The 12294-nt window shown below is 46.2% G+C and overlaps 1 protein-coding gene across 1 annotated transcript in view; it reads left to right on the forward strand.

The window, feature by feature from the left end:
• Positions 1-12294, forward strand: part of LOC121001180 (NXPE family member 3-like) — a 60343-nt gene that overhangs the window by 41265 nt on the left and 6784 nt on the right. Inside the window, exons 3-5 of the mRNA XM_040432129.1 lie at positions 10053-10273; positions 10644-10714; positions 10796-11002. Of these exons, the coding sequence (XP_040288063.1) occupies positions 10053-10273; positions 10644-10714; positions 10796-11002 (499 nt within the window). The remainder of the gene's footprint in view (positions 1-10052; positions 10274-10643; positions 10715-10795; positions 11003-12294) is intronic.

Raw genomic sequence — 12294 nt, forward strand, 5'->3', positions numbered from 1 at the left:
ACAAAAGACAATTGAAAAACCGTGTGGCATTTGCCAAGGCCCACAGCCTGCTAAAAGGATGGATTCTGGAAAAGTGGCAGAAGATGGATTTTTCAGATGAATCTTCTGTTGAATTACACCACAGTCGCCGCAAATATTGCAGGAGACCTACTGGAACCCGCATGGAGCTGAGATTTACCCAGAAAACAGTGGAGTTTGGTGGAGGCAAAATCATGGTCTGGGGTTACATTAAGTATGGGGGTGTACGAGGGATCTGCAGGGTGGAAGGCAACATCAATTGTCTAAAATACCAAGAAATCTTAGCTACCTCTTATATTCCCATCCATAAAAAAGGCCAAATTCTGCAGCAGGATGGTGCTCCATCGCATACTTCCATCTCCACATCAAAGTTCCTTAAGGCGAAGAAGATCAAGATGCTCCAGAATTGGCCAGCCCAGTCACCAGACATGAACATCATTGAGCATATGTGGTGTAGGATGAAAGAGGAAGCATGGAAAACGAAACCAAAGAATATTGATGAACTCTGGGAGGCATGCAAGACTGTTTTCTTTGCTATTCCTGATGACTTCATCAATAAATTGTATGAATCCTTGCCAAACCGCATGGATGCTGTCCTTCAAGCTCATGGAAGTCATACAAGATATTAAATTTGGATCTCACAGCACCATTACTTAATTTGCTGACATATTTTTGGATTTGCAGTAAAGTTCTTCAATTTCTGTATAGGCGACAAAACTTTTGTCTTGCCAAAATTTGACCTTTCTGTCTTGAATAAATGATAAATCTTTTTTCAGTGAAACAAATTTATTTCAGTGCATTAAACATCATTTGGGAGGGCTTTAGCTTTTCATATGCGCTATTTCTAACACCAATTGATTAATTAAAAGTCAGGTTAATAGCAGGAGTTTCTACAAAATAGAGAAGCGACAAGACTTTTGTCAGGGACTGTACTGTTTTTTGAAAAAAAAGGTGTGTTTTTCAAACCCCAGAAAATGATGGGTGTATTTCTAGCTTAAATTGCACACTGACTAATACAGATGTTGTAGTTTCCCCCCAAAAAATGGTGATTTGCAATGTCCCAAAAGCTCAGATGCAGTGCTGGTGCACTGAGCATGCATAAAATGGTCAATGGGCTCAGGGCAGGGTAAAACGATAGTGCCCTGCACCCACACAACTATTTGTCTGTAGATTGCTGAGTTAGATTCTCTCCTATGCTCTCCCTGAAATCACAAGTCCAGCAGCAACCTCTCCCTACGCTTGTATCAGCAGAGTGACGTGCAGCGGTACGTGACTGCAGCTTATATAGAGGCTGGGTCACATGCTGCTCTGGCCAATCACAGCCATGCCAATAGTAGGCATGGCTGTGATGGCCTCTTGGGGCAAGTAGTATGACGCTTGTTGATTGGCTGCTGTGCAGCCTTTCAAAAAGCACCAAGAAGGCGCCGAACACCGAACCCAAACTTTTACTGAAATGTTCGGGTTCGGGTCCTGGGTCCAAAAATCCTAAAGTTCGGTACGCTCAACCCTACTGATGACACAAAAATATGTCAGCCAGTACATTTAAGATTTTTGCATGTGTAAGTGGGCTGATAGCTGGCAACTACACATTAGGAAAAATTTTGTACTGTAGCTTTAAATTTGACCTGCAAACAGAGCCTTAGTGGATGGAAATGGCTGTAGCCCAGTAACACACATTAGTGCACTTCAATGGGTCTGACACTGACACAGTCCTGTCCAGGGTTGCCAACCAAAATTTTTTTTTTCTGGACAACTTATCCCAAAATCACGGACAGCCAACATTTTTTACGGACAAATTGGAAAACCATAAGGAATGATAAAGATTCTAAGTAATACATGTCTATAGCTCAATATACTGATAAGGACTCATCACCAGCAGTTACTGTGAGCTGTAAAATGATAATAATTACCAGCAAAATAATCTAGTCAAGTATCACCAGCCTCAAAAAAATCATGTCTATTTTTTCCCAGACACATGAAAAAAGTTGTCTATTTTTAAGGACAGTCCAGAACTTTCTGGACGGTTGGCAACCCTGGTCTTGTCACTGGCTAAAAACCTCTCTTTTTGTCTATCAATTAATTAACTATTGTCTTCCCTAAAACTGCCCCTATCGGACCGCAAACTAGTTGTATTGTGAGTCCAAAGATAAGCTCCCTTTACTATCTTTCTGACAGACGACCTGTCACATCAATGTAAAAGCTCAGAATGCGCATGTCTTCCCTGGTTGGGGTTGTATATAATGACTATGACGTGTCAGTATTGTCCCTCGTGATTGGCTGAGGCTGACTGCAAGGCATTATGTGCAAGCTTGATGGCCGGGGCCCCACCAGGGTCATGTAATCCTCCTTCTTCAGCTTCCCCGCCCAGCTGTGCTGTCTTCCGATCTGTAACATGACGCCATTTTGAGTGATTCACCTGAATTAGAGGGGTATTCCCATCTTCAGTTTTCATACTTACCTTCGTTGAGCGTGACGTTCACTTCCTGGATTCGGCTGGGCTTGATTGACGTCTTCTCCCGGCCAGAAGACTGAAGATTTTCTCCCGGCCAGGCTGCGCAATGTCCTGAACGCGCGCGCAGCCGTGCATGCACCATGGTGACTTATTCCTGGCCTGTATAGTACAGAGTATAGTACAGAGTACATAGCGGCTCTGTACTATACTGGCCAGGAAGAAGTCATCGAGGCGCGTGCGCGGCGGCGTGCGCGTTCAGGACACTGCGCGGCCCAGCCGGAAGAAAATCTTCAGTCTTCTGCGCAAGCGCGGCCTGGCGGGATTTGACAGGAGAGGTGGCCGTAACCATTGGAGACGAAAGACAACGATCAGGTAAGAGGGGCCTTTTTTTCTCAAAAAGGGTGGAAATTGGGTAATTAAATGTATTTACAAAAATGATCACTGTCAAATCATTAACAGATTTAACAGTGATCATTGTGATGGGAATACCCCTTTAAATCACAATGAACTTCTGATAATTTGGACAAATTTGATCCATTTAGAATTGATTTAACATCTCTAATTAGATCTATTGTAGACATAGGAAGTAAATGTGCAGACTTGTGGTTTCCTCCAAGGTGCCCCCTGAGGTTGAACACCCAGTGTGATCTGTTGTATAACCTCTGTACACTCTGGGCATAAGCTGGTCCCACATTGGGGATTTCAGATGGACATTTTTGAATGATAGTCTTTCTTGGTTGGATTGCAAAGTTTCTCATCTTGGATACGTAAAAATGCCAAATGTCTGATCATAAATCTCTGCCGTTACCTGTGGTCTGGTCTTCCAGATGCAGATCTATCATTCTACATGAACGACCAGGGCTTTTTTTCTCAGAGAAAAGGTGGTGAAACTCACCCCCCCTCTCCTGGCCACGCCCCTACCCACCCCTAGGACCGCCCCTAAAACCGCCCATTTAGAGAACAGGGATGCAATTAAAATTGCCAGTGACGTCGTGACAGCCAGGCTGCAAGTGCCCGCGGCAGTGGCGACTCTAGGAACAATATATAGGGGGGGCACAAAGATACCACAGTCAAAAATGGGGGGGCAAAAACAAAATAAGTATATAGTACAGACCAAAATTTTGGACACACCTTCTCATTCAAAGAGTTTTCTTTATTTTCATCACTATGAAGGCATCAAAACTATGAATTAACACATGTGGAATTATATACATAACAAACAAGTGTGAAACAACTGAAAATATGTCATATTCTAGGTTCTTCAAAGTAGCCACCTTTTGCTTTGATTACTGCTTTGCACACTTTTGGCATTCTCTTGATGAGCTCCAAGAGGTAGTCCCCTGAAATGGTCTTCCAACAGTCTTGAAGGAGTTCCCAGAGATGCTTAGCACTTGTTGGCCCTTTTGCCTTCACTCTGCGGTCCAGCTCACCCCAAACCATCTCGATTGGGTTCAGGTCCGGTGACTGTGGAGGCCAGGTCATCTGGCGCAGCACCCCATCACTCTCCTTCATGGTCAAATAGCCCTTACTTTCAAAGTTTTCCCAATTTTTCGGCTGACTGACTGACCTTCATTTCTTAAAGTAATGATGGCCACTTGTTTTTCTTTACTTAGCTGCTTTTTTCTTGCCATAATACAAATTCTAACAGTCTATTCAGTAGGACTATCAGCTGTGTATCCACCTGACTTCTCCTCAACGCCACTGATGGTCCCAACCCCATTTATAAGTCAAGAAATCCCACTTATTAAACCTGACAGGGCACACCTGTGAAGTGAAGACCATTTCAGGGGACTACCTCTTGAAGCTCATCAAGAGAATGCCAAGAGTGTGCAAAGCAGTAATCAAAGCAAAAGGTGGCTACTTTGAAGAACCTAGAATATGACATATTTTCAGTTGTTTCACACTTGTTTGTTATGTATATAATTCCACATGTGTTAATTCATAGTTTTGATGCCTTCAGTGTGAATCTACAATTTTCATAGTCATGAAAATAAAGAAAACTCTTTGAAAGAGAAGGCGTGTCCAAACTTTTGGTCTGTACTGTATATGAATAAGATTACAAAATACGAGAGAATTGCGGTCTGCAGGGATACATTTATAATAAAACAATTTACTTACAAAAGAAGCCATTCAGTCGTCTGCTGTGCCGTCCTCTGCTTGCTTCCGCGGATTCTTTCCCCTTCTTTCTGTCTCTCGTTAGTGCGCAGGCGTATTGTTATGGTGGATCTGTGGAAGACACACTGTTATGGGGGCATCTGTGGATGACACATTATGCCTCTCATTAGCCCTCATTATGCTGCCTCTCATCATTAGCCCCATATGCCTCTCATCACTCCCATATCAGCCCTTATGCCTCATTAGCCCCCATTATAAGCAATTATGCCTCATTAGCCCACATTATGCCTCCTATTAGGCCCCATATGCCTAATTAGCCCCCATTATGTCTCTAATTAGCCCCCATTATGCCTCATTAGCCCCCATATGCCTCATTAGCCCCTATATGCCTCTAATAGTCTAATTAGCCCCCATTGTGTCTCTAATTAGCCCCCATGATGCCTCTCATTAGCCCCCATTATGCATCATTAGCCCCCATATGCCTCATTAGCCCCTCATTAGCCCCGCAAACTTTAGGCTTTACAAAGCCTCGTGACCCCTCAGCCCTCCTGGCTGAGACCACACAGAGCCTCTCAGGCTCCACCAACTCTCTCAGGTTTCCTCAGCCTTTCTTCCCCTAAGTTATACACAGAGGGTTGTTTTATCCTTCTGTGATTACAGCAGCAGGCCTCACCTGCGATCATCTCTGGCAAAAGACAATACATGTAGTGGAAGGGTGTGGACTGGCAGATCCCACTACCAAACTTATCCCCCAGAACAACATCTAGACAAAACTGTCTCAGCAAATTACACTTTGCTGAAACCACTGCAGCTTTCTAGATTTCAGTTATCTCACCCAGCTGAGGTATCTGGTTGGGATATACATACCTCCCAGCACTTATACTGTACACATCACCACAGATTAGGGCTGCAACGAGTACTCGACACCAAATTTTTTTGCACCAAAGATTTGTTTGTGTCACGTGACCACGGAGCGGGAGTGAATCGCTTGCTATTACTCCCGCTCCATGGTCTCCTGCTGGCCCGCAATGCACTTGGAATACTCACCTTTCCAGCAGGTGACCTCCGAACACTTCACAGCACGTGCATTGTCCCGCGCTGCACTGACCTCCTGACGTACGCACGCCGTGACCTGACGCGCTGTGTGACGTCAGACCTAGAGCAGCGCGGAACAATGGAGTGTCGGTGGCGCTCCTGATGGAAATGTAAGTTGGTGACACTGAGGGGGTGGGGGCGCGACTATGACCGGGCACCCGCAGTGCATAGCGCCGTAGCAACCAATGACGCTGTGCACTCGGGGTGTCAGGAGGAGGGCAGGAGGACACAAGGGGGAGCAGAGACTATGACACAAGGGGGAGAGAGAGACGATGGCACAAGGGGTAGAGACGATGGCACAAGGGGGGAGAGACGATGGCACAAAGGGGGAAAGATGATGGCACAAGGGGGAGAGATGATGGCACAAGGGGGGAGAGATGATGGCACAAGGGGGGAGAGATGATGGCACAAGGGGGGAGTGACGATGGCACAAGGGGGGAGAGACTATGGCACAATGGGGGAGAGACAATGGCACAAGGGGGAGAGACAATGGCACAAGGGGGAGTGGAGCTGAAGGCAACGGGGTGGGGGAGATCTGATGGCACTGGGTTGGGGGAAAGTTGAAGGCACTGGGGTGGGGAAGAGCTGATAGCTCTGGGGCAGGGGATAGCTGATGGCACTGGGTTGGGGGAAAGTTGAAGGCACTGGGGTGGGGTAGAGCTGATAGCTCTGGGGCAGGAGATAGCTGATGGCACTGGGTGGGGAGAGCTGAAGGCACTGGGGTGAGGGAGAGCTGATGGTACTGGGTGGGGAGAGCTGAAGGCACTGGAGGAGTGGAGCTGATGGCACTGAGAGGGGGAGAGCTGAAGGCACTGGTGGAGTGGAGCTGATGGCACTAGGGTGGGGGAGAGCTGATGGCACTGGGTGGGGAGAGCTGAAGGCACTGGGGTGAGGGAGAGCTGATGTCACTGACTGGGGAGAGCTGAAGGCACTGGTGGAGTGGAGCTGATGGAACTGACTGGGGAGAGCTGAAGGCACTGGGGGAGTGGAGCTGATGGCACTGAGAGGGGGAGAGCTGAAGGCACTAGTGGAGTGGAGCTGATGGCACTAGGTTGGGGGAGAGCTGATGGCACTGGGTGGGGAGAGCTGATGGCACTGGGTGGCGAGAGCTGAAGGCACTGGGGGTGTGTAGCTGATGGCACTAGGGTGGGGAGAGCTGATGCACTGGGGGAGTGGAGCTGATGGCACTAGGGTGGGGAGAGCTGATGCACTGGGTGGGGAAGAGCTCAAGGCACTGGGTGGGGGAGAGCTGAATGCACTGGGGTGGGGGAGAGCTGATGGCACTGGGGTGGGGAAGAGCTGAAGGCACTGGGTGGGGGAGAGCTGAATGCACTGTGGGGAGAGCTGATGGCACTGGGGTGGGGGAGAGCTGATGGCACTGGGGTGGGGGAGAGCAGAAGGCACTGGGGGAATGGAGTTGATGGCACTGGGGGAGAGTGGAGTTGATGGCACTAGGGGGATTTGATACACTTGGGCTGATCGCACAGGGGGGAATGAAGGGTGTTGGGGACTGATGGCAGGGGGTCTGATTAGTTTTTATAAAGCAAAACAGTCTATTAATTCATTTTTTCTTATTAGAGAACTCGATTAATCGTAAAAATAATCGGTAGAATACTCGATTGCTAAAATAATCATTTGCTGCAGCCCTACCACAGATGTAATACTCATAAGACTGCTGTATGGCTTATATAGCTTTTTCCAAGACTGATTATATCACTATGTAACGGATCTCCTGGAACCCCGACCGGGTACCTCCATTGATGGATGCTCCTAGCGCTTCCGAGGACTCCAAGCACTCCGCTCTACACCAAAACCACCACAGGAACAAGGACAGGAACAGGAACAGCTCTTACAAAAGCTAGTAGTTATAGCCATGGGAGTATAGCAAATCTTCAGCGTATAGCAATCCCCAGTGTCGATCAGTTACCCAAACACCATCCTCAACATGATGAAGGGTAAAACAGGAACTCCCTTTATTGAAGATCAACTCAGTATATATACAGTTCAAGAAGTCTAACAACATAACGCAATCAACCATGAACAACATACAAACAGACATCTTCACCCCCTCCATAATGAATAGGGAGAGATGTGATGGGATTATCTCCTGAGTGTATCATAGGGTGATCTACTCATCTAGGAGTCGGCTGCTCCTATAATCAGCTATCTTAATCCCATCACTAACACAATCAGTGGGAGTCTCAGTGTAGAGTTAACCCTTTTTGTGTTGCTGAATCCACACCATCCCTTTTTAATGGGCAATAGGAAATATGTGGCATATAAATTTTACACATAAATCAGGGTTCATAGTTCCTTGTAACCCCAAAAGGTCTGAGGGGGTCTCCATAGTTCTGGGTCCATAGTCTGTAGGAAGGAGGCTGGCCCTTAGGCTTCTCCAGCAGCCCCAATGACGGTTCAGTCCGTCACACACTACAATATGTATTTCAAGTGTATATACAGATAGATACTCTACGTATATATCGGCATGATGTGTAACCATTTATGATGTATACAATTTAAATAAATACATGATCACATCATATTTAACACCAAGATGTTCTGCCTCCATCATGTGTAGAAGGTTTTTTCCCCCCACCTTTTTGCTCAGTATAGACCGTGAAGTAAACTGTTCTACTTTACTTTGGTCCCCTGCCTGTCCTATCACACCTCAATATCAAGGGCACACCCTTGGAGAAACTACTATTACTCCACATCTTCAGTGCAGATTCACAAGAAGCCAGGGCCTCGGAATCCCATTCATCCAGAAGAACATTTGTGAGATCAGACCCCAATGTTGGAGGAGAGAACTTAGCTCGAAGTCTCCGTTCTGGTGCTGGATGAGGCTGAGGTCAGAGCTTTGTGCGGGCAGTCAAGTTCTTCCACACCAACCATGACTTTGTGGAGCTTGCTTTGTGCATTGAGCACAGTCATGATGAAACAACAAAGGGCCTTCCCTAAACTGTTCCCACAAAGTTGTCACCATACAATTGTCCAAAATGTCTTGGTCTGCTGAAGTATTAACTTTTCCCTTTACTGGAACTAAGGGGCTGAGGCTGACCCCTGAAAAAAAAATAACATAGTATCATCCACCAGACTTTACAGCTGGCACGGTGCAGTTTGGAAGGTAATGTTCTCCTGGCATTCAGAAGTCCATCAGACGCCGGATAGAGAAGTGTGACTGGTCATTCCACAGAAAAAATCTCCACTGCCCCAGAGTCCAGTGTCAACATGCCTTACACCACTCCATTCCATGCTTGGCATTGTGCTTGGTGATGTTAGGCTTGCATAGCACTCACAGTTGATCATGGCATCTCTAGGAGGGAAGAAATTGCATCTGACTGGGAACATGAACGTGATCATAACCAATCAGAGACAAACCTCTTTCTTTTATCTGTGGCCCCTCAAGGTTTCATAACACGTATAACCTTAGGACCTCTATATTCTGCCGCCACATCAACTTCCACCCGTATCTCCTCTGGGGCACACACTTATACAGGGCAAGGTTTAAACAATTGAGTGTTCGCTATGTAGTACCCCAGACCTGGGGGTACTATACCAGCATAATGTTATTGTTTTACATTGTTATGTTATGCATTTTTGTATGTTATTTGGCTGTTTGTACCAGTAGAGAATGTTTGGCTATGGTTGGAAAGGAACAGGGCTAACCACCCTGTTCCTGCCCTCTTGGTAGGAGTGGGCTGGTCCTGCTTCCTGCCAGGAGGGGAGTTCCTGCTGAGACCTACAGAGGAGAGAAAGCACACTGCAGAGCTCCTGCTCCTGGACAATATTCTCCAGAGATATCAACTATATCAAGTACTTAAGTAAATCCTTGAGGAGAAAGACAGCAGAATGAACAGCTATATCCAGCATTTAAAGACTAAGAATCCCACTAGGCCAGTACAATTCTAGCGCTAAACTACAGCCATCCAAACTGCCTCCATATTCCTTACTGGTGCCAGGAGATTGCACTTAAAATCTAAGTTCTAAGTTGCAGAGAGTTTTATACGTTTAACTCTAGTCTTTTTCTTTAGTACTACACCGATCCCCAGGGTGCAACGGCGTAAGGGAGTACACCGTGACATTTCATCAGGGCCACTACCACCCCAATCCTCTGCACCGGCTCGCTGCAGCTACAAGTTCCTGGTCATGAAATTACATCATGTAAAGGGACTTTGAGTCATTAGCACTGTATGGCAGCAGCAGAGAAGCTAGTTGTACCCTTGAATATGAGATAGACCAATACATTCAACTTCTGTTTCGAGCACCTACTGCATCTTCAATGCTATTATTGCCCAAAAAATTCCTACTATTGTATTAACAACGTGTTGCATAATAAGTGACCCCGCTCACTCTGGCTGTTTTGTTTTAACAGATTTACTACCACGGATATTTCATCCACAATGGAAGCAGCGCTACAGTAGAGTGTAATGTGCAGCCTCCAGGACCTGACATCTGTACATACCGTGACGTACAATCCAGAGAGGAGTGGTTCTGCAACCGGCCAAAGGGCTTTCCCTGCAGTGCCTACCGGGAGCATTCAGCAGGTGCCAGGCGCCCAATACTCAATGCCACCGAGCAGCAATTCCTACAAAAGTGAGTACAAGTAAGAATGGACATTGGGTATTACATCATGTCATTCTTCTATGTGTTGTGCCCAATGGTCACCCAACTGAAACCTTCTGATAAATCTTATCTTTACATAGGGAATATGAGGGGTATTAGATGGTTCATACTGAACATAGAATTGATATACATGAAACATTTATAGGGGGAAGGTGACCATAGACAATAGATGATTGTTACCCAATTCAGTTGAATTTTGGGGGATTGCTTATCATATCTACGAGTAGGTTTAAAGTGTTAAGGTTTTGTAGATCTCCATAGGGCAACCACTGTACACAAGAAACATAATGTCTCAAGTCAAGAACCACCATATCCCAGTCTATCTGCTGTGTTCTCACAGGTCAATCACTGATCAGACAATTTCATCAACTCTGAGAAAAATCACCATCCTTCCCCGGACATCCAGCACAGGTGAGAACATTCAGGAGGTGGGACACTCAGGGATGTTTTACTTCTGGTAACATGAAAAGTCATTGCACAATGTCGTTGCAGATGAAAGAAGTGTTTGTAGACCTGGACTCCCCATTCCGGACCCCTCAGGGTATTATTATCAGGACGTGTGGCAGTCTCGTGTCTGCAGGAACAGACGCTTCACTTCTCCATCCAACGTCACCTCCTGTCTGAAGGGAAAGGTTGTCTACATGTTTGGAGATTCAACACTTCGCCAGTGGTGGGAATACCTTATACATTTCGTCCCATGTGAGTTGCTGCAAAAAGTACATCAGTTTTTCTCATTATTATTTATGAAACTCTTGTAGATGCCCCTAAAAAAGACAATGGATCACGCTTGTCATGTATGCAGTGAGTGTGCATGTGTGTGTCTGTATATTACACTCATCAGCCATAGCATTAAAAGGGAAGATAATAACACAAAGTATCTGGTGACCTGGTGGGAAATATTAGGCGGCAAGTAGACAGTCAGTTGTTGAAGTTGATTTGATAAAAGCAGGAAAAATTGGGAAAATGTAAGGATCCAAGTGACTTTCACAAAGGCCAAATTGTGGTGGAAAGATATCTGGTCAGTGCATCTCCAAAACAGTTGGTCTTTTTGGATGTTCCTGGTATGTAGTGGTTATTACTAGAGATGAGCGAACCACTTGAGATTCGGTTTAGTTCAGGTTTGCCGAATTTTTTTAAAATTTGGTTCGATCCAAATCATTTTGGACCCAACCAAAGTTGCCCTGAAAAATAGTGTATAAGACCTTCTAGTGTCCAAGGACTCTGAATATTTTGGGAAACTTGTTATCTCTTTTTGTTTTTCAGAATTTTTTTCCTCAATAGTAGCGGCTGCAGAAGCAGCATAGCATGGAACATACTAGGCTGTCTATGGGTAGTAGTAGTAGTAATAGTAATAGTAGTAGTGGTAGTTGTAGTGGTAGTAGTGGCAGATGCTTTGTGGTAAAAGCAGTGGCAGTAGGGATTAGCAGCGAGGAGCAGCAGCAGCCATATGGTACATGTTGGCCAGCCGGCAGCAGCATAATGCAGGCTGCAGCAGCCGCCTTACGGAACATGATGGTCGGCAGCCCGCAGCAGTGGCATGATGGCGGTGGTGTCATGATGGAGGCAACAGCCGTAAAGAACATGATGGTTGGCAGGCCATAGCAGTGGCATGATGGCAGGGGGGCATGATGGAGGCAGGCAGGCAGCAACACTGGCAAGATCTATTCATCGGCCTCAGTCAGGGGAGTGTGAAAATCCTCCCCAATGCAGACTTGTTTCATTGTGACAAAAATTCTGTTTTGGACATTGGCGGAGGACTACTTGGTCCGTTTGGGTGTCAGCTCGCCACCTGCAGCGCTAAAAACCCCTTTCCGAGATGACATTGGAGGTTGGGCAAGAAAAAAAGACTGATGTGCCAGTTTGGGCCACTGTTCCAGTCTGTCTGTCCAGAATTCCATGGTGTCAAGGAACAGGGTATGTGATAGAGACTGGCCAGAGTTTAAGTAGGCCTGAACCTGGGTTTTGAGGTGGGAGCTATCAGCTTGCTGACT

Source organism: Bufo bufo, chromosome 5 (genome assembly GCF_905171765.1).
Source record: "Bufo bufo chromosome 5, aBufBuf1.1, whole genome shotgun sequence".
Lineage (NCBI taxonomy): Eukaryota > Metazoa > Chordata > Amphibia > Anura > Bufonidae > Bufo > Bufo bufo.